Source organism: Notolepis coatsorum (genome assembly GCF_963971535.1).
Source record: "Notolepis coatsorum genome assembly, chromosome: 4".
In the NCBI taxonomy this organism is placed as follows: Eukaryota; Metazoa; Chordata; class Actinopteri; order Aulopiformes; family Paralepididae; genus Notolepis; species Notolepis coatsorum.
This window is the reverse complement of record NC_140168.1, coordinates 48,402,188-48,428,054: the sequence shown is the minus strand read 5'-3', so window position 1 is coordinate 48,428,054 and position 25,867 is coordinate 48,402,188. Positions and strand designations below refer to the sequence as shown.

The 25,867-nt window shown below is 43.1% G+C and overlaps 1 protein-coding gene across 1 annotated transcript in view; it reads left to right on the top strand.

Moving 5' to 3' along the window:
* The window catches only part of LOC311226309 (uncharacterized protein), a 50,612-nt gene extending 32,770 nt beyond the window's left edge, over positions 1 to 17,842 (top strand). The window contains exons 9-11 of the mRNA XM_084311726.1: positions 14,623 to 14,739; positions 14,840 to 14,987; positions 17,229 to 17,842. Coding sequence (XP_084167852.1) covers positions 14,623 to 14,739; positions 14,840 to 14,987; positions 17,229 to 17,590 — 627 coding nt within the window. The 3' untranslated portion in view covers positions 17,591 to 17,842. The remainder of the gene's footprint in view (positions 1 to 14,622; positions 14,740 to 14,839; positions 14,988 to 17,228) is intronic.
* The last annotated feature ends 8,025 nt before the right edge of the window (positions 17,843 to 25,867 follow it).

The following is a 25,867-nucleotide window of genomic DNA, read 5'->3' as shown; positions in this document are numbered from 1 at the left end:
GCTACCGGTATATGGGGGGCGGAGCTGAGCGATCATGGAGTAGACGTGTTTTCACATGAGCTCCCTTCTACCGTGCTGAATATACGTTTCTCCCCATTAGTCTTTATTTTATTTTTATTTGTTTTTTATTTGTTTGCTAGGTCGTCGTGTTTAGTATACATTCGTCAACTTTTTTCGACTTTCTACGATGGCGGGGGTGGAAACCAGAGCCATGAAAGAATTAGGCACGACACCGACACCGCCGAGCATGGCCGTACCGTCTCCCGCTGTCGGGGAGTTAAGCGAAGCTGTGCTCTTGGTCATGACCAAGCTACACGCAGACTCTGAGACACGCATCGCTGAAGCACAGAAGAAAGTACACGCAGACTCTGAGGCACGCATCGCTGAAGCACAGAAGAAATTGTTGGCGGATTTCTGTATCAGCCTCCGTCGTGAGATATCAGAAGAAATACGGCTGGCGGTAGTCCCGCTGACAGACAAGATGGAGACGATTCACGCTGCCTCATCGGCTAATGCTAACGAACTAGCCATGCTAACGACGGAGGTATCATCACAATGTGAGAAGATGGCGGGTCTTGAATCCGCCCTGCTGGCTAGGCAGGCTGAAGTCAACAAACTACAGTCGGCGATGGAGGAGATGCAGTCCCGGGATAGACGCCACAACGTCAGGATTGTTGGAGTACCGGAGACCAGCGGTGAAGGCCGTCTCTCTGAGACCATGCCCGAACTGCTGCAGAAGATACTAGGGACGGACGTCCTCCCCTCGCCTCCTATCTGTGAGTCGGCCTATAGAGCGGGCAGGTTTTCTCCCGGCGTGAACAAAGAACCGAGGCCCATCATAGTCAAGCTGAACAGACTCCAACAGAGAGAAATCATCATGCGGTCGGCTCGTACCAGAAGGGGTACTCTGAGGTTTGGCGATCACAAAGTGGCCATTTTCGAGGACTTTACACCGGAGGTTCAAGCTCAGAGAGCCGAGTACAAGGTGGTCCTGACTAAGCTATGGAGACTAGGCCTGAGGCCCACGTTATTCGCTCCCGCGAAACTATCTGTGTTGGAGAAGGTCGGTGGTCAGCGTTTGTTTTGGTCGTTGGCTAAAGCGAAGGAATATCTCGCGAAGACACCCGAGTCTGTTGCTTGATATCTATGGAGGGTGAGTGACTTGGCGGTTTGGGCCTATATACATTGATTAGGTCGACTATTCACAAACACTTGCTGTCATGCCCAGACATGCTAACTGTCCTCTGCCCATCCAACTAGCGGGGCTTCCCAATGACTTCTGTTACTTGCTAAAGCTGACCTCATGGTCGTACTTGTGTATCGCCTCTTTGGAAGCTAACGAGCTAGCTGAACAATGTACATAGTAGGCTAACGTGCTATCCGGATTCGTCACTAGCTTACGCGCTAGCCTCGGGCTAGCCAGCGGGCTTCGACTATGGTCTGCGCTGAGACATTCGAGACCCGTTAATGGTTACGTATTTTGGTTGCTGTTGCTGTTCAAAGTGACATTGGTTTGCACAATTCAAGAGTGATCGGGTCCTTAACTAACTTCTGGTATGCTTTTATTTTTATATCCAGGTTGTTTTGAGCTTTGGGATCCAATAGTAGAAGCCAAGGTCGGTTGAATATGCATATACAATATATGATAACAGGTTGGGTCGGGTATGGCTTGCACTTTATGGCTATATGGTTATATGGCTTGCACTTTAGCCATAACCCTCTTTTCCTTTTTTCTTATTGTCGCTGTTTTTATGTCATCTATATGCGCGATTTAAATGTGATCCGGTTCTACCTTGGACTAACTACTGACTCGCCTTAATTTTGTTTTGAATTTTCCGTGAGGCACTTATGCTATAACGTTGATACATTAATATGCAGACTCCAGGGTAGATGGTTACAGGTTGATGCTGAGTAATTATATAATAATTAGTGTCGCTGTTTTAAGGGCAATTGAATGAGCAATTAACCTGTGACCCGAACCTGCCTTGGACTATCGGCTGGGATGCTTTAATTTAATTTTGTATTGAATTTTCCTATATGTTTTAATGGCATTTGAATGAGCAATTTAAATGTGATCCGGTTCTACCTTGGACTAACTACTGACTCGCCTTAATTTTGTTTTGAATTTTCCGTGAGGCACTTATGCTATAACGTTGATACATTAATATGCAGACTCCAGGGTAGATGGTTACAGGTTGATGCTGAGTAATTATATATTAATGGCTAATTTTTCCATTATAGCTGTCATGTTAGGGCCAAGGCTCACGTTGGCTCTCGACCGAATATACATAAAATATGTGATAACAGGCTGGCTTAGGTTTAGCTTTGCTTGCACTTTAGCCATAACCCTCTTTTTCCTTTTTCTATTATTGTCGCTGTTTTAATGGCATTTGAATGAGCAATTTAACTGTGATTCGATCCTACCTTAGACTAACTGCTGATATGCTTTGATTTTGTTTTGAATTTTCCTTTTTCCATTTATACTATAATGTTGCAACATTAATATGCAGACTACGAGGTAGTTGGTCACAGGGTTGATGCTGAGTAATTATATAATAATGGCTAATTTTTCCATTATAGCTGTCATGTTAGGGCCAAGGTTCATGTTGGCTCTCGAACGAATATACATAAATATGTGATAACAGGCTGGGTCAAGTTTAACTTTGCTTGCACTTTAGCCATAACCCTCTTTTTCCTTTTCCTATTATTGTCGATTCTTACATAGGTTATGTCATGTCAGCCGTTGTGCCTGATCAGAGGGACTGCTTCAGGGGTGCACTTTAACCATAACCGCTTTTTTTCCCTTTCTTATTTTTGTCATTGTTTAATTGACACTGTTCACACAATTTTGCACAATTAACCTGTGACCCGATCCTGCCTTAGACTATCGGCTGGGATGCTTTAATTTAATTTTGTTTTGAATTTTCCTGTACCCATTTGGGCCATAACATTGCGACGTTGAAGCGCAGATTCGGAAATAGATGGTTGCAGGTTGATGTGAGTTATTATTTAATAATGGCTATTTTTACCATTATGGTTGTCTTATGTTAGGGCCAGTGCTCAGGTGGTTTTCGACCGATATCTTTATTGAATTTAATTTTTATTATTATTTGTGTTTATTGGACTAGTGGGGGTTTACTCAGGGGTTTAACTAGAGGGGGGTGGGAGTGGGAAGCGTCTTATTGATCCATGTCTCTAGTGGGAAGTGATAGGAAGATGACCATCCTCAGTGGGTGGGGCATAGGGTGGGGATTGGAGAGTGGGTATAGAGGAACTTATAGTAGGACGGGTGGGTTAGGGTTTAGAGTAGAAGGGGGGGGGGCTGTAGCTGGGGTGGTATTTTTATGTGTTCTATGTACTGTTGTCTTATATATGTGTAAGTGTTCCTCCTCTGAACTCCTGGGATTGACCGTCCGGGCCCGCCGGGATCGGCACCTCTGTACTCAGCCTGGCTGCACGGGTATGTTCTCTACGCACTTATACAAGCTCGACCATGGCTAAATTGAATATTTTAATTTGGAACGCAGGAGGGCTTAACGCCCCACACAAGCGTGCCAGTGTCCTTTGGCTATTGAAGAGGAGAAATATTGACCTTGCTCTCCTTAGTGAGACGCATTTAATGGTAGGTGACGTGTCAAGACTGGCAAATCGGCAATATCACGTTATCTCCGCATCCTCAGCCGATGATAAGACGAAAGGAGTAGTCATAGTTACAAGACGTAACCTTGATATCAAAATCTTGGATGTATGGTCGGACACGGAGGGAAGGATTACTATAGCAAAAGTTGAATTCTTGCATAGGAAGATGGCTATAATAGCATTGTATGCTCCTAACACATTTGATTCAGCGTTCTATAATACAATCACGAAGAATATGTTGGAACTTAATGGATACGCTCTCATTGTGGGTGGCGATTTTAATGCGTGCTGGGATGCGGAGATGGATAGGTCTGGGCCCTCTGAAACGAGCGACCAGAAACGGGCCTCTAAGGCCCTCAGGATGTGGGCCAAAGACACGGGGCTCTCAGACCTCTGGCGCTTATGCAACCCCACCCTCAGAGATTACTCTCACCTGTCAGCCAGACACAAAAGCTTCTCTCGAATTGACTATGCATTCGCGTCCCCTAATATGTTTGATAGTTTCGATGTCTCATTGGTTCCCTTGGCTCTCTCAGACCACAAAGGGATTTTCCTTACGGCAACCTTTGGCAGGCTCTCCGCAAGAGCTCCCAGATGGCGTTTTAATTCGACCTTGCTAAAGAACGATGACTTCTGTTCTGAGTTCAGGAGTAAACTAGCTGAATTTTTGCAGATCAACGTTGGCACGGTAGAAGACCCTAGGGTCCTGTGGAACGCATTGAAAGGATTCATCAGGGGTCATGTCACACTATTTGCCTCCAATTTGCGAAAATCCCGGTCAAAAAAGCTAGAAGGACTGGAATCATTATATGCGGACCTATACGCATCCTTGCAAACTGACTATAATGAACGACTAAACACACAACGTAAGATAGTCAAAAAAGAAATAAACTCCATACTTAAACAACAGTCTGAGTTCTTAATACATAGGACAAGACAAAATTACTATTTTCACGGCTCCAGACCTAGCCATCTATTGGCAATGAAAATACGCTCAAATGATCATTTCTCAGATATCCCCTCGATTAGGACGAGCCAGGGTGCAGTCACTACTGATTCGAAAAAGATCAATGACACTTTTAAAGAGTTTTACTCACAGTTATATAGCTCAGAGGGTAATCTGGATGACTCTAGATTTGAATCGTTCATTGGCGGGCTTGAGATACCCCACATTTCTGAGGAAGAGGCCAAGGAACTGGGGAGACCGATTACTCTCGTAGAATTGAGGGAGACTATTGTTGAAATGCAGAGGGGTAAGGCGCCAGGCTGGGATGGTATTCCACCCGAAGTGTATTTAGCTTTCTGGGACCAACTGGGTCCATTGATGCTCGATATGATCAATTACGCTATCGAACAAGGGGAGTTCTCAAGAGATGTCAATATGGCGTTGATTTCTTTACTTCTCAAAAAGGACAAAGATCCCAATGATTGTGGTAGCTATAGACCCTTGAGTCTTCTCGGGGCCGATTTAAAGGTGTTTGCCAAGGTGCTGGCCCGTCGCCTGCAGAGATTTATGTCTGTATTGGTACACTGCGATCAAACTGGTTTTATCCCGGGGCGTCTGGCTGCAGATAATCTTAGGAGGCTGTTGCATGTAATCGATAACAGTAAAGACAATACAACTCCATCCACAGTTCTGTCTTTGGATGCCATGAAGGCGTTTGACAGACTTGAGTGGTCATACCTGTGGAAGGTACTGGAGGTCATGGGTCTTGGAAAGAGTTTTATTCATATGATTAAAGTCCTGTATGCCTCGCCGTCTGCGATGATACTGACAGGCAAAAACTGTTCCACACTCTTTCCAGTCTCCAGATCTTCTAGACAGGGTTGCCCTCTGAGCCCGGGACTGTTCGCGCTTTCCCTCGAACCTTTGGCTCAATTTATTAGGCAATCGGAGGACATCGTCCCCATAATGGTCAACAATACTCCACACAAAATTGCTCTCTATGCGGATGACCTGCTGATTTTCATGGACGACCCCTCCCGGTCGGCCACAAAATTATTGAGGATAATCGACGACTTTGGTAAATTGTCAGGTTTTAAGATTAACTGGAACAAATCAGCCTGCCTACCTCTTAATGAACTGGCCAAGGCGGTACGACTACCAGCTGATATCCCCATAGTAGAACATTTTAAATACCTGGGCATAGAGATATTCCCCACGCTGAACCAAACTACTAAGTACAACTTCACGGGTACTTATGATAAAATACGCCAGGATCTAGACAGGTGGTCGTCCCTTCCTAACTCCTTACAAGCCCGGGCTTCCATAATCAAAATGAACATCCTGCCTAGGATAAATTTTATTAGCTCAATGCTCCCCCTGCCCCCTCCAATAGACCACTGGCGCAAGGTACAATCGATGGTATCTAAGTTTGTCTGGAATAACAAACGCCCGAGAATCAAAAGGGCTACTACTCAACGTAGGAAACAAGATGGGGGCCTCGCAATCCCTGATTTTAAACTTTATTTCTGGTCCTTTTCACTGAGACCTCTGATGTGCTGGCTAGACCCTGTAGAGGCTGTATCGTGGCGCTCTTTAGAAGCGGCGGCGGTGTCTCCGCTAAGATTGCAGGATGTAGTGTACTCCACTGTCTCTATTGCGAAATGCCGGCTGAGGTATGGACCGATCATAACTCACGTGATCCAAACGTGGCGTAATGTACAGAGGTCGTGTGGGGTTAAATGCCCTTGGCACCTGGACTCTCCAATTTTTAATAACCAGCAATTACTTGTTGGACACAAGCCGGTTAATATTCCTCAATGGCAAAGGAGGGGAGTGCATACTCTGGAGGATATTTATGATAAGAACGGCCTCCGTGCGTTTCAGGACTTAAGAGAATTTTATGATCTTCCCGGCGAGTCCTTCTTTCTTTACCTTCAACTAAGGTCAGCACTGAGGGCGCATGGCGTACCGTGGGCTCAAGCTTTGCAACCACACCCCTTCCTCAGGCTCATAGTGGACAGAACGACATCCAGAGGGTTTGTCTCAGACTTTTATACGCTCTTAATTCAATCCACGTATAAAAATTTATCATTGGATACAATCTGGCGTGTGGATATCCCGGAGTTGGACCCCGAGTTTGACTGGGATGATGTTTGGGCAAATGTGGCATTATCTTCCCGCAACCCCAATCACCAGCAAATTAATTTTAATTACATTCATAGGACCTATCTTACACCTAGGAAGCTATTTGCTATGGGACTGATAACCGACTCTCGGTGCACTTTGTGCTCTCAAAAGGCCACTGGCACTTATATGCATATGTATTGGGATTGCCCACCAGTGGCCCGTTTCTGGAGGTCAATAACGGACAAACTTTCAGATCTGTGTGGCTTAACTATCCCATTCACAGCTGTTACGCTACTCCTGAACGATATAACGACACTACCCGCGTCCGTACAACTGAAAAGGGTTGTCCTAGCGGGTGTCACAGCAGCGAAGAAGCTTATAGCAATGAGATGGAAGGAGCCTGAGAAGCTGACAATGATCAACTGGTCCCTAACTCTATTGGATGTGATTTATCTTGAGATATCCACGGCTCGGGTGATTGGGGTGGGGCAGGCTGGCATTGACCTGTGGTTCGCAGCAGCTGAGAAGGTAAAGACCGCCGTGTGCGGCTGAGCGGGGTTGGGGCGCTTGATCGGGGGGGTCCGGCGGTCTCTGGGGAGGGGGAGGAGGAAATGTCTTGTCTGTCTTGGTTTTTGTCTTGTCCTTCTTAACTTTGGCTGGGGGGATTTTAGGGGGGGTTGGTATTTAGCTATTCTGCGCTATATGTCAATTCACATGCCATCTCCCCAAGGGACTAATATTGGCAGACTGATTGACCTGTCAACCAACTTGGAAGAGGAATTTCTTTCTTCTTACACTTTACCGTCTGCGAGTTTGGCAGTCTTGAACATGTGTAAGGGACCTAGGCTATCTACAGTAAATCTGCGACAACACTCTCATAAACAATCTTTTAAGTCACTCCACTTTGTAAAGGTGGGGAAAGGTTGCCATGTCTTGAAGACCCCTTTTTGTTATTGAAGTAGCCACCTATATTTGATAGGTTGGACGCTGTTTCTTTTTCTTTTTGTCTTATAATTTATTATTCTGTATTATTATTGTTTGTTATTCTCCTGTGAAGTTATGTTTTTTGTTACTGTGGTTATTGTGTTGTCCTGTTTCATGTAATTAATAATAAAAAAAATTTGATCAAAAAAAAAAAAGAAAGCTACCGGTATATCACTACAAATAGAGCTATAAAAATGTATTCCTACAAAGTTGGGGTGCATTTTCTTTTTTTCCTTACTAGACTGTAATAATCAAATACGTGTGCTTGGTGTATGATTACTCAATATGAATTTGAGCAAATGTGAGTAAACTCACACTAGCAGGTGATACATCCAAGTGTCGCTGTGGATGTTGTTGAACCACTAAAACTAACAGAATAGCAGAAAACTAGTTTCATTACTTTATTTACTAGCCAGCTGATTTGCATTATGGATATTGAGATTATACACTTTGATGTCAGGCTCACTGACTCCCATTAATTTGTGCTGAGATTCTAGTCCCATGTTTTTTGTTGCCAATACACAGTTGAGGGCAAATTCTTATGCAAAGACAATATAATAGATTTTCAGATGTTGCTCAGAGTTCAGGAGTTGTTGACGTGGTGGAATTTTTGCAGTGGAATTATTGTAATTATTTCAAGTTCAAGTTCTTTATTAGTTGTCATACAAAAATACAGAATACTTTTATATGAAATGCTTTTTTCTGTTATGCTCCTGAGAGTGCTAGATACAAATAGATACGTATAAAATATAAAGTCAAAAGTACGTAAACAAAGTGTAAACGGAAATGTTCAGTCAATATACATATATACAATACAGAGTAGAAATATTTTTGTAACTGAGTTACAATACAGTACAATGCAGAAATGGGGTGAGGTACAACTTAGGGTAAGGTGCAATGAGGTATGAATTGTAGTGCAAATCTCTTTACCAATAAATATAAAGTGTGTTAACACAATGGCGCCCAAGCACGGATATATCCGGCTTTCGAATCCATGCTTAATGGATCGAAGGATGGATATATCCGTGGCTGAGCTGCACTGCAGATGTACCCTACTCTTTGAATTCGAGAAAGTGCATTACCGGCCAGATCCTCTTAGGGGCGCTATCGCGATAATGCAGTGTTCCCTGTGGCCGAAGTTGTCTTTTATTTTTTATCTCTAATGTAGTTTTCGACTCACCTGAAGCGATAGCTATTGTCTGTTGCACGGAATACGTTTTGGATTGCGGATTTCACTATGCAATAAGGGGATTTATCATCAGCCAATGGACATATCGATCTACCAGATGGCGATCGATAACGGGGAAATGCTCGGGGGGATCCAACCGGCTCATGGTAAGATCTTTTTCACGTAAATTACAGCCCGATCGGGCCTTGTTATGATACGATACGATACGATCAGCGTATGTGGCTACTTAGACGAACACGGTTATTGGTAATCAATAATAAGAAACGACCCCCCCCGCCCCCCCCCCCCCCCCCCTTTCATGCATACATGCTTGAGGATCGTGCCGATCATAGGCAGTTTGAGTTTTAACTGTAGCTTATGTATAACGGAAATGCCATTGGATATAACGTTAGTAGCTATTAGCCCTTTATCTAGCCTTCCAGGAAATATATTGGACCAAATGCCGTATAACGCTTATATTCACGGCGCTATAAAATGAGAACGTATTGATGATTTTTTTTTTCTTTAAGCCATTTTGAAGGGACGGTTTATGGACTCAATTGACAATGAGAATGGACAGATAGCAATATATAAAGTATAGATTTAGCTCTACAAACAGCCCCAAGTCTGTTTACAAATGCTGGTCGTCTCTAGTGATATTAGACTCATCCCAGTGGCCGCCAATGTGTTAAAGTGTCTAAACTATAAAGTGAGTAAAGTGGGTGCTACAGTGAGTTGTTTATTTAAAGTGAGTGTGTACGTGTGGATGTGTGTGCTGTGAGTGTATTTTAGGGGTGGACGGTATAAACGGTATACGGTATAAACGGTATGAATTTGCTCTACGGTATGGATTTTGACTATACCGTGTAACCGGTAGAGCAGCTCTAAAAGAGCAATGACGTCATGTAACCACAGCGCGACTATTTCAATTGCATTTGCCCCTAAAAAATAGATAGAATTAGTCATAGATAATAGATATGTGCAAACTGGAAAAAGTTATTTAGGAGGCTTCGCGCAGTGGGCGTGTCAACACGCAATTGTCATTTCATAATAAACACATATCACCGCGGCGCACAGCAAGTTTCAATTTCAGTTCCTGGCATTTTTAACCAGTGGAGAAAGGTAAGGGATTTCCCTATCGTTTTTCTTATATGAATTATTCTACGTTAATAAAACATACCTGGTGATCAACTACAGTTTGCTGTAAACATTATGATATGTGTGTAGTGTTATGATAACGACGGCTGCAGCGGGAGGACGGCTGCAGCAGTGGAGTTGCGAATAGCATGTAGCTGCAGAGCCGCAGAACCATGGGCGCTTTTAGGTCTGGTCACAGGCCCGCTCAACAGCGCCCCCCCACCCAACGGCTGAATTGCCAATGGCTCCTGAAAGCGCCCATGGTTCTGCGGCTCTGCAGCTACATATGCTTCTAGCAAAATCCAGCATCCAGCCTCGCTGTTTGCAATGGGAGCAGCACGGAGTCTCGACTCGGGACTTATTTTATTTGGAATATAATGATAATAATACGCAAAAGTAGCCTAGTTTTAAGTTAAAATATTATAAATCTACATGCCTTGAGGATGTCATTCTTTATATAGCCTGCCTATCAGGCAAAAAAAAATATTCTAACGGAAACACTGATACCGTGATATATACCGTTACCGTCTATGCTTCAAATTATACCGTGATATAAATTTTAGACCATACCGTCCACCCCTAGTGTATTTGATAGTTTGTTACATAGTATTATTGTCGTTGAGCATCCTGATGGCCTGGGGATAGAAGCTCCTTCTGAGTCTCTCTGTACTGGCCATGAGACTCCGGTATCGCTTGCCTGACCACAGCAGTTCAAAGAGGCAGTTGTTTGGGTGGCTAGAGTCTTTGATTATTCTCTTAGCATGTTTACGCTTGTTGTAAATGTCTTGGAGAGTGGGAAGCCCACCTCCAATTGTGCGTTCGGCTGAACGGGCCACTCTCTGTAGTCTGCTACGGTCTTGTGCGGTGCTATTCCCAAACCAGGAGGTGATGTTACCAGTCAGGATGCTCTCTATTGTGCATGAGTAGAAGTTCTTTTTTTTTTTTAAACTTTGGCCATTCCCCTGGCTCTTTTATGTGTTTATCACATTTATACTGGTCAAGGATGACCGACAGAAACAGGCTGAAAGGGTTCAGATGGGGGGGAAGACACTCTGGGAAAGGCACGGCTGCAGTCGGGATTCGAACTCGCTAAGCCCCAGATCCGTGACGAGCACGGTTGTCCACGGCGCTGAAATAGCGCTCGCGGTACGTGGTGAGCTACTGGAGCTCCCCATGAGTAGAAGTTCTTAAGGATCTTCTGACTCACTTTGAACTTCCTTAGGCGCCTAAGGAAGTAGAGGCGTTGCCTTGCCTTTTTGACTACACTGTCAATGTGTGTGGTCCATGTCAAGTCCTCGGATATGTGGACTCCGAGGTACTTAAAACTGTTCACTCTCTCGACCGGTGCCCCGTCGATGCTGAGGGGGCTGTAGTCCCTGGCCCCCGACCTCCTAAAGTCCACAATCATCTCTTTTGTTTTGCTGACGTTCACAGAGAGGCAGTTCTCCTGACACCACCGCGCCAGGTAGGCCCTCATCGTTTGCAGAGATCAGGCCCACCACTACTGTGTCGTCAGCCAATTTGATGATTGTGTTGTTCTGCTGTGCCACACAGTCGTGTGTGTACAGCGAGTAGAGGAGGGGACTCAGAACACAGCCCTGGGGGGCCCCCGTGTTGAGGGTAATGGATGAGGAGGTGCAGTTGCCTGCTCTCACCACCTGGGGTCTTCGCGTCAGGAAGTCCAAGACCCACTGGCAGAGGTCATAGTTCAAGCCCAGGTCCCTGAGCTTGGCTACGCGTTTGGAGGGGACTATGGTATTGAATGCTGAGCTGTAGTCGATGAATAGCATTCTCACCTAGTTCCCCTGCCTCTTGTCCAGGTGTGATGCTGCTGTGTGCAGCACATGGGCTATGGTGTCCTCCGTGGACCTGTTGGGGCGATATGCAAATTGCAGGGGGTCCAGGTTGATGGGGAGGGAGGAACAGATGTAGCCCTTCACAAGCTTCTCAAAGCACTTCATGGCTATGGAGGTGAGAGCTACAGGGCGATAGTCGTTGAGGCAAGCGGGGCGTGGATTTTTTGGGTACAGGGATACAGTGGTGGGACTTCTTCAGACAGGTGGGGATGACAGCCTGTTCTAAGGACAGGTTGAATATGTCAATGAATACCGGGGCCAATTGGTCGGCACATACTTTTAGGACTTTTAGAATGACTTTTGAGTCATTTACTGTAATTGTAACTGAGGGGTACAATTCCCTGACTGTATTAATAAGTATGGTATCATTAAACCACTACTGTCTTATGTACATTACTACTGGCCATACAGTACACAGGTATATGATGAGAACACCTCCACAATGACACGGTTCCACAACAAATCTGGGTTTAAGAATATTTATTAGCAGCAATGATAGTACATAATATACTTTACTTTGGATGCGCTTATAAGGCAAAGGAATGTGCGTAGGCAAATCAATAACGTATGTCCATTCTCATATTACGCAGGAGATAATAATACAACCTGAATCTTAGGAATTATATCTATGGTACTCTAGTAAGATAGCGGGAGATACTGGTAGGGTTCCCACCGGTTGTAAGCCAGCAGGGGGAGGAAATGTTCGAATGCAAAGTCTGGATCAACGGGAACTCAATAAGCTCCTGCTATGGGAGGCGGTATATTACTCCCTTGCTCGGCAGACGAAAGCAGCAGCTGTAATCCCAGTATGCGTGCAGCATAGGTGAAAGCCGGCCAGCCTCTCCAAGAGACGGGCTCGAGTGATGTTCCTCACGGGTAAATCCCACACAGTAGTGGGGTGTAGACGATTCTCCTCCGCTCCAATAGCCACAGGACCAAAGCAATAATAATAATAATCCAGCCGGAAAAGGGCTCTGCATTCACCGGTGTAGATTCTCCGGTGCGCGGTACTTCACATTAACTAGGTCGAACTTGACGTTATTCCACTAAGCTCTGACACTTTACTATCCTATTCGCACGCGGTTATAAGTGCTCTATTTAGATACACGGTTGCTCACTTCACTTGGTCGTTGACTCGTGATGAAGGCTTTACGTTTGAGGGTAACAAATCGAGAGTAACTTGACTTGAGGCTAAGTGCTGCTGTCTCAATGCTCTATTTGGGGCCAAACGGGCCCTACTTCACCGCACGTTGTATCGTGGGTGATGCTTCACTTGGGTAACTTGAACTAAGACTAAGTGCTTCTGTATTCACCTGCGCCGTATTTATACGTTAGGCGAACAAACTAGTACCAGCTTTATTCCTGTCTCATATCCTTGCGCAGAGCCGTTCATGTCCAGGCAAGTCTGTGGCGGTGACTTTGAACCAGACCTTGGGGGTATGGCAGTGGCGCGGAGGGGACCGCTGTCCAATAGGAGAACGAAATATTATGGTCTGTACTAGGTTAAAGGGATATTCCGTGTATATGTACAAAGAATACACAAGGGATATCAGACGATATACAAATACTATACAATATATATCAAGTAATAAATATATATATTCGGTTTAATCTGACCCTTTGTAACAGTAATAATATATGTGAGGAAAATGTTTATATGCCTTACGGTCATATACAATCAAACTCCATTTAATTAGTTAAATTGTTAGTCTCGGTAGCTTCAAGGCGCATTGCCCAGTTCCCTAGCAACGGTGTTCTCACAACTTTAAATTAAACACCTCGAACGCCAATCGTATCCATGTTCCCGACTTCCTCACGGGTTCTATTTAAAGACGGCATAGCTTGGTTTAAAATGTCCAGGCCGGAGTTGAGTTGAAGTGGTAATCACGTGTCTTTATATCTCACCCATCGTTATTTTCTCAGAAGTGTTTGAAAAGTCATTGTCTGCATGTCCTTCACTAAACTACGGAAGCCCTAAGAGGCCGTACATTCATACATTTTATTTGCTCCGTTTTCCCGTAATAACGAGTTAATTTAATTTGTTTTCTCGTGATAACGCGATAATTTTCTCGAGATCTCGAGAAAACAAAACGATGGTCTATATATTAAATCACTGCAGGAAACATCATTCAGTGTCGCAATATCAGAGGAGCAGGTAGCCCCGTTCGTGACTATGATGCACTCGGTGCATCACAGTCACGAAAGGGGCTAAGCAGGAGGATATTGATCACCGCGTCACATATCTCTTCAATCAAGGCCTGACACAGGCTGAAATAGCTTTATGCCTTGCTGTTACAGATAATATATATACACATTAATGTGCCTCAAAGTGCAATCAAAGTGAGCTCTCAAAGAGCACCTGGCTACGGGAGGCTGCAACGCGAAACTGGCCCCCGTATGTCCAAACCCCTCCCACCCCCTCCTAATGTACAGTTTCCTCCCCATCGTATGTATATTTTCTGTTAGGATCTCTGTTTAACAGTACTGTATATTTGCATATCTTGTATGTCGCAAATGTAACAGTACTGTGTATACCTGTATGTCATGTACCCCCCTGAAATAAATGTAATCCGATTTAATTTGTTTTCTCGTGATAACGCGATAATTATCTCGTTATCACAGGAAAACGAAGTCCGTTTTCTCGTGATAACGCGATAATTATCGCATTATCACGAGAAAACGGAGTAAATAAAATGTATGAATGTACGGCCTCTTAGGGCTACCGTACTAAACCATATAATCACAAATTTCTGATGTCTCCAAAGGTGAGAAGCCAACAATGTAATGATGAAAACATCCTGAAGAGCTCCGGCTGCATGTTCACTCCAGGCCAAACCTACAGTCTGCTCTGTGATCACATGGGCTATAAGATATCGCCTGAGGTGAATACATCTAGCATTGTGCACCAACAGTATCACATTGACTTGAAAATACAGTTTTTCTAAGTTTGGTAAACATATTTATTTATCCCCCCCCCCCCAGAATGCACAATTCCTACTGAATTATGGACCAAATTACTACCCCACATTTGAAGTGGCAATGAATGCAACCTCAGAAGATGTTCTGTTGACTTTGATGGTATGGGGGCCAGGAAACGTGGAGGTTTGGAGACGAGAGGTTGACCTGTCAGGTAACTCAACCCTCAATCAAATTCTTTAGAAAAATAGAATGTACATATAGCTTGTTATAAAACAGGTAGGTTTGATCCAGCCCTCTGATTAGTCTTGGTAAACATTATATCCCATATACTATGGCTTACTGGGCAGTGATCTCTTAGCAGTTCTATATTACCATATCAATAATATCTGGGCAGTGGAACAAATGACTACTAATAGTATAACCAACAACACATTGTTCATTACAGGGGAATCATTCCACGATACTGAGGTATGAATGGCCTAAACCAGTAGCTCTCAATGTGGGGTTATCTCAATGAGAGATGAGTGACTGATAACACAAGAGTGACTTGTGTTCAGGGTCCACAGCTTAAATGTGTATCTATTTGGAGATCCTTGCTAAAATCAATTGGTTTTGATAGCCTATCAGTAAGCTGGATGCAATCCTACCTGGAGGGGAGAGAACAGATGGTGGAGGTAAACGATACCCTATCCCCCCCCCTCACAGTGAGCTGTGGTGTTCCACAAGGAAGCATACTAGGTCCGCTACTGTTCCTAATTTATGCAAATGACATGTCGTCAGCTTGTGACTGCAACTTGTTCCTGTTTGCGGACGACTCAGCCCTGCTGGTCTCTGACAAGAACAAGTTACAGGTTGAAAAAACCCTCAGCTCGGTCCTAACCCAACCCAATGTACAGTAAATTACCAAGTATGGTTTTGTCAATATTCCAATGTACAGTTTTGCTTGTACAGGTGTACAGTGTCCCACCCCACCCACCCAACCTCCTCCAATGTACAGTCCCCCCCCCCCCCCCCCACCACCCCACCTACCCTCCAATGTACAGTTTCTACGTCAAATGTATATACTCTCTTTTCTGGACTCTTTTGGTATCACAAACGGTACTGTATTTGCAAATCTGATATGTCATAAATGTATAGATGTAGCAGTACTGTCTATCTATATGTCATGTATGTCATAATGTTATGATGAATTGAAAATGGGAGACCCTGATGTAAACAAGACGAAAGTCTTTCTCTGGTCTGCATCCCCTTAACAATTGTATGTATTGAGCTGTACTGTACTGTACCCATTCTGCAATCTGTTAATAAAGTTTTCAATCAATCAATCAGATGGTTACTGAATACAATTATTTTTCTAGCTTTTACTAATTAGCTTTGTGTAGCTGGTTGGTTAATGAATAAAAGTATTTCTCTCGCTGGTTGATTACTTAAAAGGAATACGCCAACATTTTGGGAAATTAGCTTTACTGGCTTTACCGTAGAGAGACTGATTGATTGATTGATTGAAAACTTTATTAACAGATTGCAGAATGGGTACAATACAGTACAGCTCAATACACACAATTGTTAAGGGGATGCAGACCAGAGAAAGACTTTCGTCTTGTTTCCACCAGGGTCCCCCATTTTCAATTCATCAGGACATATATGACATACATGACATACAGATAGTCAGTACTGCTACATCTATACATTTATGACATACCAGATTTGCAAATACAGTACTGTTTGTGATACAGAAGGAGTCAAGAAAAGGGAGTATATACATTTGACGTAGAAACTGTACATTGGAGGAGGTTGGGTGGGGGGGGTTGGGTACACTGGGATATTGACAACCATACTGGGTAATTTACATTGGAGGTGGTTGGGGGGGGGGGGCACACTGTATAAACAAGCAAAACTGTACATTGAGGGGGGGGGAGACTCTGTACAAACAAACAAAATTGTACATTGGACTATTGACAAAACCATACTAGGTAAATGACTGTACATTGGAGGGGGTTGGGTTAGGATATTTACAGGGGCCAGTGTTGAATTGCAGTCTCCCGTAGGTGTCAAGACAAGAAGATAGATACCAGTTTCCTCTCTGTGCGTTCAGTAGAAAGCTATCTGGCTGCATGTTAGCCTAGCTTAGCACAATGAATCGAAGCGGACATGACCGGTTAGCCTTCGGGAGAGGTGTTAGTTGGACAATGCCTAGGCTAACCGTAACCGGTCATGTCCGCTTCCATTCATTGTGCTAAGCTAGGCTAACATGCAGCCAGATAGATTTCTACTGAATGCACAGAGAGGAGACTGGTATCTATTTTCTTGTCTCTCTCTCTGGAGAAGACGGTAAACTCATTTCCCAAAATGTTGGCGTGTTCCTTTAATAAAAGTCTTTCTCTAGCTGGTTTTTGACTGAATACAAGTTTTTGCCCAGCTGGTTACTGAATTCATGTATGTTTTTGTCCAGATAATCTCCCAGGTGCTGGTCCAAGTGATGCTGGTCCAAGTGGTGCTGGTCCAAGTGGTGCTGGTCCAAGTGGAATTCAGAGTCACTTGGCAGAGGAGAGGCTGCTCAATGTTCGGACACGTTTTATCAAAAGTGTGTCTCCCCCTGTTCTAGACAAGTTGTTGGATGAGCTTCTGAGACAGAAGGTCATAACCGATGAAGAAATGAACTTTGCCAAGTTCAAACACGGAGAAGAGAGAGCCCGGGAAGTCATCGACACTGTCCGCAGAAAAGGAAGCGCAGCCTGTTCAATGTTGATCGCCATCTTTAGCAAAGTAGACACTCACCTTTCCAGTCAACTTAACTTGACGTCGGGACGGTGATTAGCATAGATATATATAACTAGATGGTGCAAGGCGGAATCTCCAGCGTAGTTCACCGGTGGCCATCTTGTCACAGGCAGCACGCCCACTCATAACATGAATGTCTATGGTGCATGTACTATTGAAATAACCATAGCTTGCTCAATTCTCAACCGATTTACAAACGGTTTGGTTTATTACAAACGTTATTAACATGGCTATGATTCATGCTTGGACATGTTGAAGTTATTTTCATATGAAAGTCTATTATAAGTATGCAGTATGATAACCATCTCTGACGTTTATAACAAACCAAACCGTTTGAAAGTCGGTTGAAAATTTTGCAAGCTATGGTTATTTAAATAGTAGCTACATGCACCATAGACATTCATGTTATGAGTGGGCGTGCTGTGGCAAGATGACCGCCATGTGGCAACGTCGGTCTCCATTGGCCAGCAGCGCGGGTGAGTCATCTAGTCTTTATATATGTCTATGGTGAATAGTACGTCTGTAGCCTCCATTTGGTATTGATATACAGGAGTTTTGCTGATCGGTATTACAGCGCTTGAAGCCTTTCAAAACAAAACTTGCTTTACCAACAAAAGTGACTCGACGTTCACAGTTAGCAGGGCCTGTTAAATTTATTTGTCTGAGGCAATAAAAATATTAACTAGACTTTTGAAGAAGTCTTTAATCATTGCACACATTGACAATGTAGTCATCATGCAGTGACACACAAATAGGATGGGCGACACATTATAAACGCACACATATTGAGGATATCATCATGGGACCTTTTTTTTTTTTTTTTTCTTTTTTTTATTATTGCAAAGCAGAAATTATTAAAAGTCAGTACTCAACACACAATGCATAATGAAACTAACAGTCAAGGTGGCTAAAATTACATGCAAGTACAGAAACAAGACAAAAAAAAAAGTCTATAATAATATTTTACCGTATACAGTGTATATCCAGCGAAATTAACAATTATACAAATGCCATATACAGGATATACCCCTAATACCTATTTTCTAAAACCCTACACACACATGCTCCAGCTCGAACCCCCCCCTCCCGGACCCCTCCTTGGATAGTACCTCCATTATCCCTCACTCCTAACCAGACACTACCATTATAAGCTAGCTTTTATTCTCTCCACCACTTCTACCCACATTGACATTTTGGATTCGTTGAGACCCAGAATTCTTGCTGTAGATATTTCTTGATATATCACATCGAGATATGTAAGAGACCAAACTTTCCGGCAAATTTTTTCCGGTTGAAACCAGCGTGATGCGATCAGTTTTTTAGCTACTGTGATACCCGATAAAACCAATCTCTTTAGCTGTGGATTTACTGCAAACTCAAAAACATAATTCAAAAGCAATACAGAGGGGTGTACTGGTATATTCCAAGATACGAGTTTTGATAATTGATGGGTCACATCTTTCCAGAATGCCTTAACTGGTGGGCAGTCCCAATACATGTGCATAAATGTCCCTTCGTCTCCATTTGTACATTGGGAGCATTTTGAGTCTTGTTTCAGGCCCATTCTGTTCAGTCTTATAGGAGTCAAGTATGTCCTGTGAATATAGTTAAGATTGATTTGTTGATGGTCCGGGTTCCTTGATGTAAGACGGACATTTGCCCATGCTTCTTGCCAATCAAAGTCACTTTCCAGGTCTGGTATATCCCTCCTCCAGACAGTGTCTAGTTGAAGGGTTTCATACGAGGACGTTAGTAATTAAGCATTACATCACACGCAGGAGTGGTTTGTGACCAATAAACCATGCCTAGGGGTGGTTGTTAGGCCCGAGGCGCAGCCGAGGGTCGTTAGACCCCCCTAGGCATGGTTTATTGGTCACAAATCACGACTGCACGTGGTGTAAAGCTTTTATACAACTGCCAGATTCATCCAACCTTATTTCTATACAATAAACACACATTAATCGAAGATTTATTGAAAAAACCATCCGCCAGAAAAAGTAGTTCCCACAACTCCATGTGGAAGCAGCTTGAAGTGCATCCAACCAAACTAACACATCCAACTGTGTATTATTGGAATGATTGAGAGAAGTTGCCTCATGTGGAAGCAGCTTGAAGTGCATCCAACCAACTAACACATCCAACTGTGTATTATTGGAATGATTGATTGAAAATTTATTAAAACGTTTTCTTTGCCCTATAGGAAAAAAACGTTTTCTTCGCCCTATTTTTTTATTTATTTCTTTTAGCCTAAACTTAACCAGTTGGAAACCAGGGGTACAGTAATAAAATTAGCAATCAACCAATCAATCAATTCAATAGACCATGCTCACTTAAAACAGCGCTGCTTCTCTCTCAGTCTGACTCCCCCGCTGTTGCAGACAGGAGTGTGTGTGTGTGTGTGTGCGTGTGTGTGTGTGTGTGTGTGTGTGTGTGTGTGTCACAGTGTGTGTGTGCGTGTGTGTGTGTGTGTGTGTATGTGTGTGTGTGTGTGTGTGTGTATGTGTGTGTTTGTGGGTACGCCAGCGTCGGACAGTGTGAGAGAGAACGCTGCAGTCGGAAAGTAGGAAGGAAGAAATTTAAATCAATCAATTAATCTATCAATCAATCCGCGATTTTTCTTTTGTTCTAGATTGAGTCAAGACCCATCAATTACATCATCCAACATTGTTTAAAATACTAACACATTCCCCTTGACAGAATCGCTTCATATTTAGTCGTTATGGTGCTTTCAACATAACCATTTGTTCTCCGCGATCCTGTTTTCTCCCGGAGTGAGCCGGGGAGGGTTATGTGATTTGGTTGTGGGCGGGTCCTGAGCCCAGGACCGTGGATTGTTACCAATAAAGACGTGTGAATGGCCAATCAGAATCGAGAAATTTGCATGCCGTTGTATAATTGATAATAAAAACCTGATACAAAACCTCCCAATGTTTCTCTTTCATAGAATAATTTGTGGTATCTGTGGTGTTCAACTGGTATGTCTAATGGAACACCGTGAGACCTCAAACATAGGCGTAACTGTATGTAAAAAAGCCATGTGGACTCGGTGAGGTTAAACTTTGTGCATATTTCTCCATAACTACAAAAGCCCTGGTTATTAAAAATATCCCCTAATGAGTGTATGCCTTGCTCTTCCCATATAGGGAATCTTATAGGACGTTTTTCCATTAAGAGTGCATTGTTATTGAATATGGGAGTGTGATTATGCCATTTTTGAGGGTTAGGATATTTTTTTTGTGTTTCCCGCCATGTTCGGATTGCATGGGTAATTATGGGGCCAAATTTCCGCTCACAGTGCTTGATTGGAAGTTTAGTGTGTGCTATGTCCTTCAGTCTCTGTGGGGCTACTATGTTTTCTTCCAATTCTCTCCAAGATACCAAAGCCTGGGGATCAAACCATATTGTCAATGGTCTTAATGTGTAAGCCTTAAAATATTGGAAAAAATCTGGAACTGCCATGCCACCGTCTGCTTTATTTCTCTGTGCGGTGGATCTTTTTATGCGAGGTGGTTTGTTATTCCAAATAAATTTGTATGTGGAGGAGTGTAATCTTTTCCAGTAGCCCTCTGGAGGGGGTAACGGTAGCATTGAGCTGATGAAGTTGATTCTTGGTAGTACATCCATCTTAACTATTGATACCCTTGCCTGTACTGAGTTTTTAAGTTTTGCCCACCTGTCCAGGTCGTCTTTGATTTTGTTCTGTATTTTTGTGTAATTGTGCTTCACCGTTTGTCTTATGGTGGGAAATATTTCCACACCCAAGCATCTAAAATGTTTTACCATGGGTATCGCACCTGGGAGGGTTGTGTCTTTTTTTGCATGGGTGTTAAGTGGAAGGAAAGCCGACTTCGGCCAATTTATTTTAAATCCCGATAAATCACCAAAGTTCTCTATCAACTTGAGTAGATGAGGCAATGTGGTGTTGGGGCTTTGCATGAACAATATTACGTCGTCCGCATATAAACTAATTTTATGTTGTGTGCCCTTGATTATGATTGGTTCTATGTATTGGGATTGTCTTATATATTGTGCTAAAGGCTCTAATGATAGATCGAATAGTCCGGGACTAAGAGGGCAACCTTGTCTGGCTGAGCGTGATACCGGAAAGATTTCAGAGATGAATGTACCTGTTGTAATCATGGCCGATGGGTCCTTGTATAATACTTTAATTATATCAATGAATCCTTTTCCTAACCCCATCCTTTCTAATACTGCCCATAGAAACGACCATTCCAGCCTGTCAAATGCTTTCATAGCATCCAGGGACAGCATCGCCTTAGGTGTGGTGTCCTCTTTGTCTGCATCTAGTACGTGCAGTATTCGTCTTATGTTATCATTGATCAGGCGACCTCTTATGAAGCCAGTTTGGTCCGGATGAACTAAAGACGTCATATGCTTTTGCAATCTGATGGCTAATACCTTAGAGTACAGTTTGACATCGGTTCCGAGGAGGCTTAAAGGTCTGTAACTACCGCACTCGGTGGGGTCTTTGTCTTTTTTGAGAAGGACTGAAATGAGTGCAATATTGTCGTGTTTATGGAAGCTCCCCTCCTTGACTGAGTATAAGATCATATTTAGTAATAAGGGTCCAAATATGTCCCAACAAGAAAGGTACATTTCTGATGGGATACCGTCTCTTCCAGGAGCCTTACCATTTTTCATTTCGGATATGGCCTTCTTGAGTTCCTCTAATGTGATCGGTGCTTCTAACTGTTTAGCGTCGTCCTCCGAAAGTTTAGGGAGAATAATTTGATTAAGATATGTGTCCAATTTGTTTTGATCAAAGGTTGTTTCTGAATTATATAAGTCTGAGTAGAATTCTTTGAATGTATCGTTTATTATTTTGGGGTCTGTTACAAGTACTTGTTGTTTTCTAATGGCAGTTATATCTGCAAATTTTGCATTAATTCTTAATCGCATGGCTAATAGGTGACTAGGTTTAGAACCTTGGAAGTACTGCTGTTGTCTTGTGCTGCGTATTTGCATTTCCGATTTTTGTCTGTATATTGCATTGATCTCTGTTTTTAGTACGTTAACTTGATTTTCTAGTCTAGTTGAGTTGTTGTATTTTAAAGAATTAAATAACGTTGAGTAAAGCGTTTCCAGTTCAGACAGTTTTGTGCATTGATTCTTGCGCAATATGGAGGAAAATCTATCCGTGAAATCCTTGATCATACCCTTTACCGACATCCATATTATTCTGGGGTCTTGCACCGCGTTTGCATTCTCCCGTAGGAATACTGTGAGAGCTTCTTTGAGTTGTGTAATGAATTCCTTGTTGTTAAGCAGCATAGTATTAAAACGCCATCTTGGGGCCCGGGAAGATAGTATACCAAATGTTGCTTTTAGGAGTAAATAACAGTGATCTGAAAGCGCATTGGGTATCATTTCCACTTCATATTTATCAAATAGTCTCGGGGATGCAAAGACATAATCAATTCTGGATAATGTGTTATGTCTCGCCGATCGACAGGAGTACTTTCGGGTCGTGGGATTAAGTGAACGCCATACATCATGGGACCTTTTCTAGCTTTCCGGGGCCATTTAAATAGTCCATTGTGATCAATCCCCTTCTGTATGGAGGACGACCACTTCTTATGGGTCATTTGTCTCCTGTTTTCCTATAGGCTTATATCGTTCTCTGTAACATAATGTCATGCCTTATGTTGTAAAAAGTAATTTGCTGTCATGTACCGTGCCTTTTGAAAAATCAATAAAATACCTTGATTATAAAAAAGAAGTAACCATTATAGCAGTGTTTCTCAAAGTGGGGGGCGCGCCCCCCAGGGGGGGCGCAGAGGCATGACAGGGGGGGCCTTGAGATTTCTAAAAATAAAATAAAAATAATAATGTTTTTATTTTTTTTTATTACAGAAAATGATCACTAAAGTGCTATCTGTTGCAGCTGCACTGTTCTCCATGAAAATACCATTTCTAAAAATCTGAAAATCATTATTTAATCAAACACAGAAAAGGATCACCAAGTTACTCTGGATAAAAAAAAACTTTACAGACAACATTGAGACAAAGCTTCCTGACACATCTCCATCCAAACTCTTGGAAGAACTCTTTGAAATCGCATCTGATACCACCTGGAGAGCTAGTTTCAGAGTGTGGTGCTGAGTACCAAGTATCTCATGATACAGCAGTTAGGGTGTTGATACCATTCAGCACCACATACAGTTTTGATTGATTGATTGAAAAGTTTATTAACAGATTGCAGAATGGGTACAGTACAGTACAGCTCAATACATACAATTGTTAAGAGGATGCAGACCTGAGAAAGACTTTCGTCTTGTTTCCATCAGGGTCCCCCATTTTCAATTCATCATATGACACACACGACATACAGATAGACAGTACTGCTACATCTATACATTTATGACATACCAGATTTTCAAATACAGTACTGTTTGTGATACTAAAAAAATCCAGAAAAAGAGTGTATATACATTTGACATAGAAACTGTGCATTGGGGGAGGTTGGGTAGGTGGGGTGGGGCTGTACCTTGGAGGTGGGGGGGGGGGGGGGGACACTGTACATTGGAATACTGACATACATTTGACATAGAAACTGTACATTGGAGGAGGTTGGGTAGGTGGGGTGGGGTTGGGTGGGGCTGTACATTGGAATACTGACAAAGCCATGCTTGGTCTTTATTGTACAACTGGGTTAGGACATTTGTAGGGGCCAGTTTTGAATTGCAGTCTCCCGTAGGTGTTCTTTGAGAGTGTTTTTGAAGGTGGGTAGTGATTCACATTCCTTTACAGCTTTGGGTAGGGCGTTCCACATTGTTGTGGCATAATTGCGAAACGTGTTTAGTCCCTTGTTTGAGCCGAATCTGGGTTTTACATGATTTGTGGAGCTCCCTCTGGTGTTGTGATCGTGGTATTCACTGACCTTTGGGAAGTATTTTGACATGTACATGGGTACCTTGGTCTGTGTGAAGCCACATCCTATCTCTGTGAGATTGGATTTTCAGCTGTTGCTTCACTGAAGACAAAGCACAGGTCTAAGCTCAACATTGAGCATGACTTGAGAGTGGCAGTATCAAGCCTGCAACCTCGTTTTGAAAAGATGTGCAGTGCAAAACAGGCTCATTGCAGCCACTAATGCTGTCATGACTCACATAATTTACTTACATTTTCTCTTTTTTTTCACAAATTGCAAAGTTCTTTCACAAGTTTTTTCACATGTTTTTCACAACCAGGCATGCGTTGTTCATGGCACGGGGTACCACTCAGTGGTACCTCACTGAGTATTAAAGATTTGAGCAGAAGCGCGTGCACGCACATGCACGCGCTCGCGAGAACGCGCTGCGCTCGGCTCGGATCGTTGTGTTTACCTGCGGCGCTACCTCGCATTATCATAACAATAGCCGCTATAGGCTGGTGTCTTCAACCAGTCTGGGACTCTTTGTTCAACCCCCCACACCCACCACCACTCACCCCCGGACAACAACACACTCTGCAAACAGCAGCAACCCGGGACATTCCATATCTACATCACAAACTTCGGGACTGAGTAGATAATTAATTAATCTTCTCTTTATTTTTATTATTTATATTAAAACTGAATCAAACCATAAACAAGGTGGCCTGTTGGGATGTTAGATCCTAATGTGAAAAACTGATTTTATATGTCTGCACTTTATGTGCTCATTTTATGCCTGTCTTAATTCTGTTGTGAAGCACTTTGAGCTGCAGTTTCTGTATGAAAGGCTATACAAACAAAGTGTATTATTGTGCGCGAGGGAACATATGCGCATGCGCGCGGGGCCGCGCGTGCGTGTGCGCGCGCGCGTGCGCGCGGCGTCATTATCCTGCGTGGCGGCTCAGCCCATAATAACAACGCAACGCTGTTCACAACCCAGTGAGCAAAAGCCGTCTTTTCAACCAAGCGTTTTTCATAGCTCTCGTATAACCGGGCCAAATCGTGTTTTTTTGGAGACGTATTTTAAACTATGTACTAAGTATATTATTTCAATGCATTCACATCTGAAAATATTATCAATATGGACAGAGGCATCCTGCAAACGCACCTACAAATATATGAGCACGATATTTTCGAAGATTTTATGTGACGTCTATCCTCGCTCGCATTTAGCCCAGGATAATCTTGTCTAAGCTTAGACGTATTTTAAACTATGCACTAAGTATATTATTTCAATGTATTAACATCTCCAAATATGAAGAATATGCACCACAGACGTCCTGCAAATGCGCCTACAAATATCTGAGCACGATATTTCCGAAGATTTGTGGTCTGCTGTGTTCATCACTAGCCTAACCTGCTGTTTGCCATTTGAT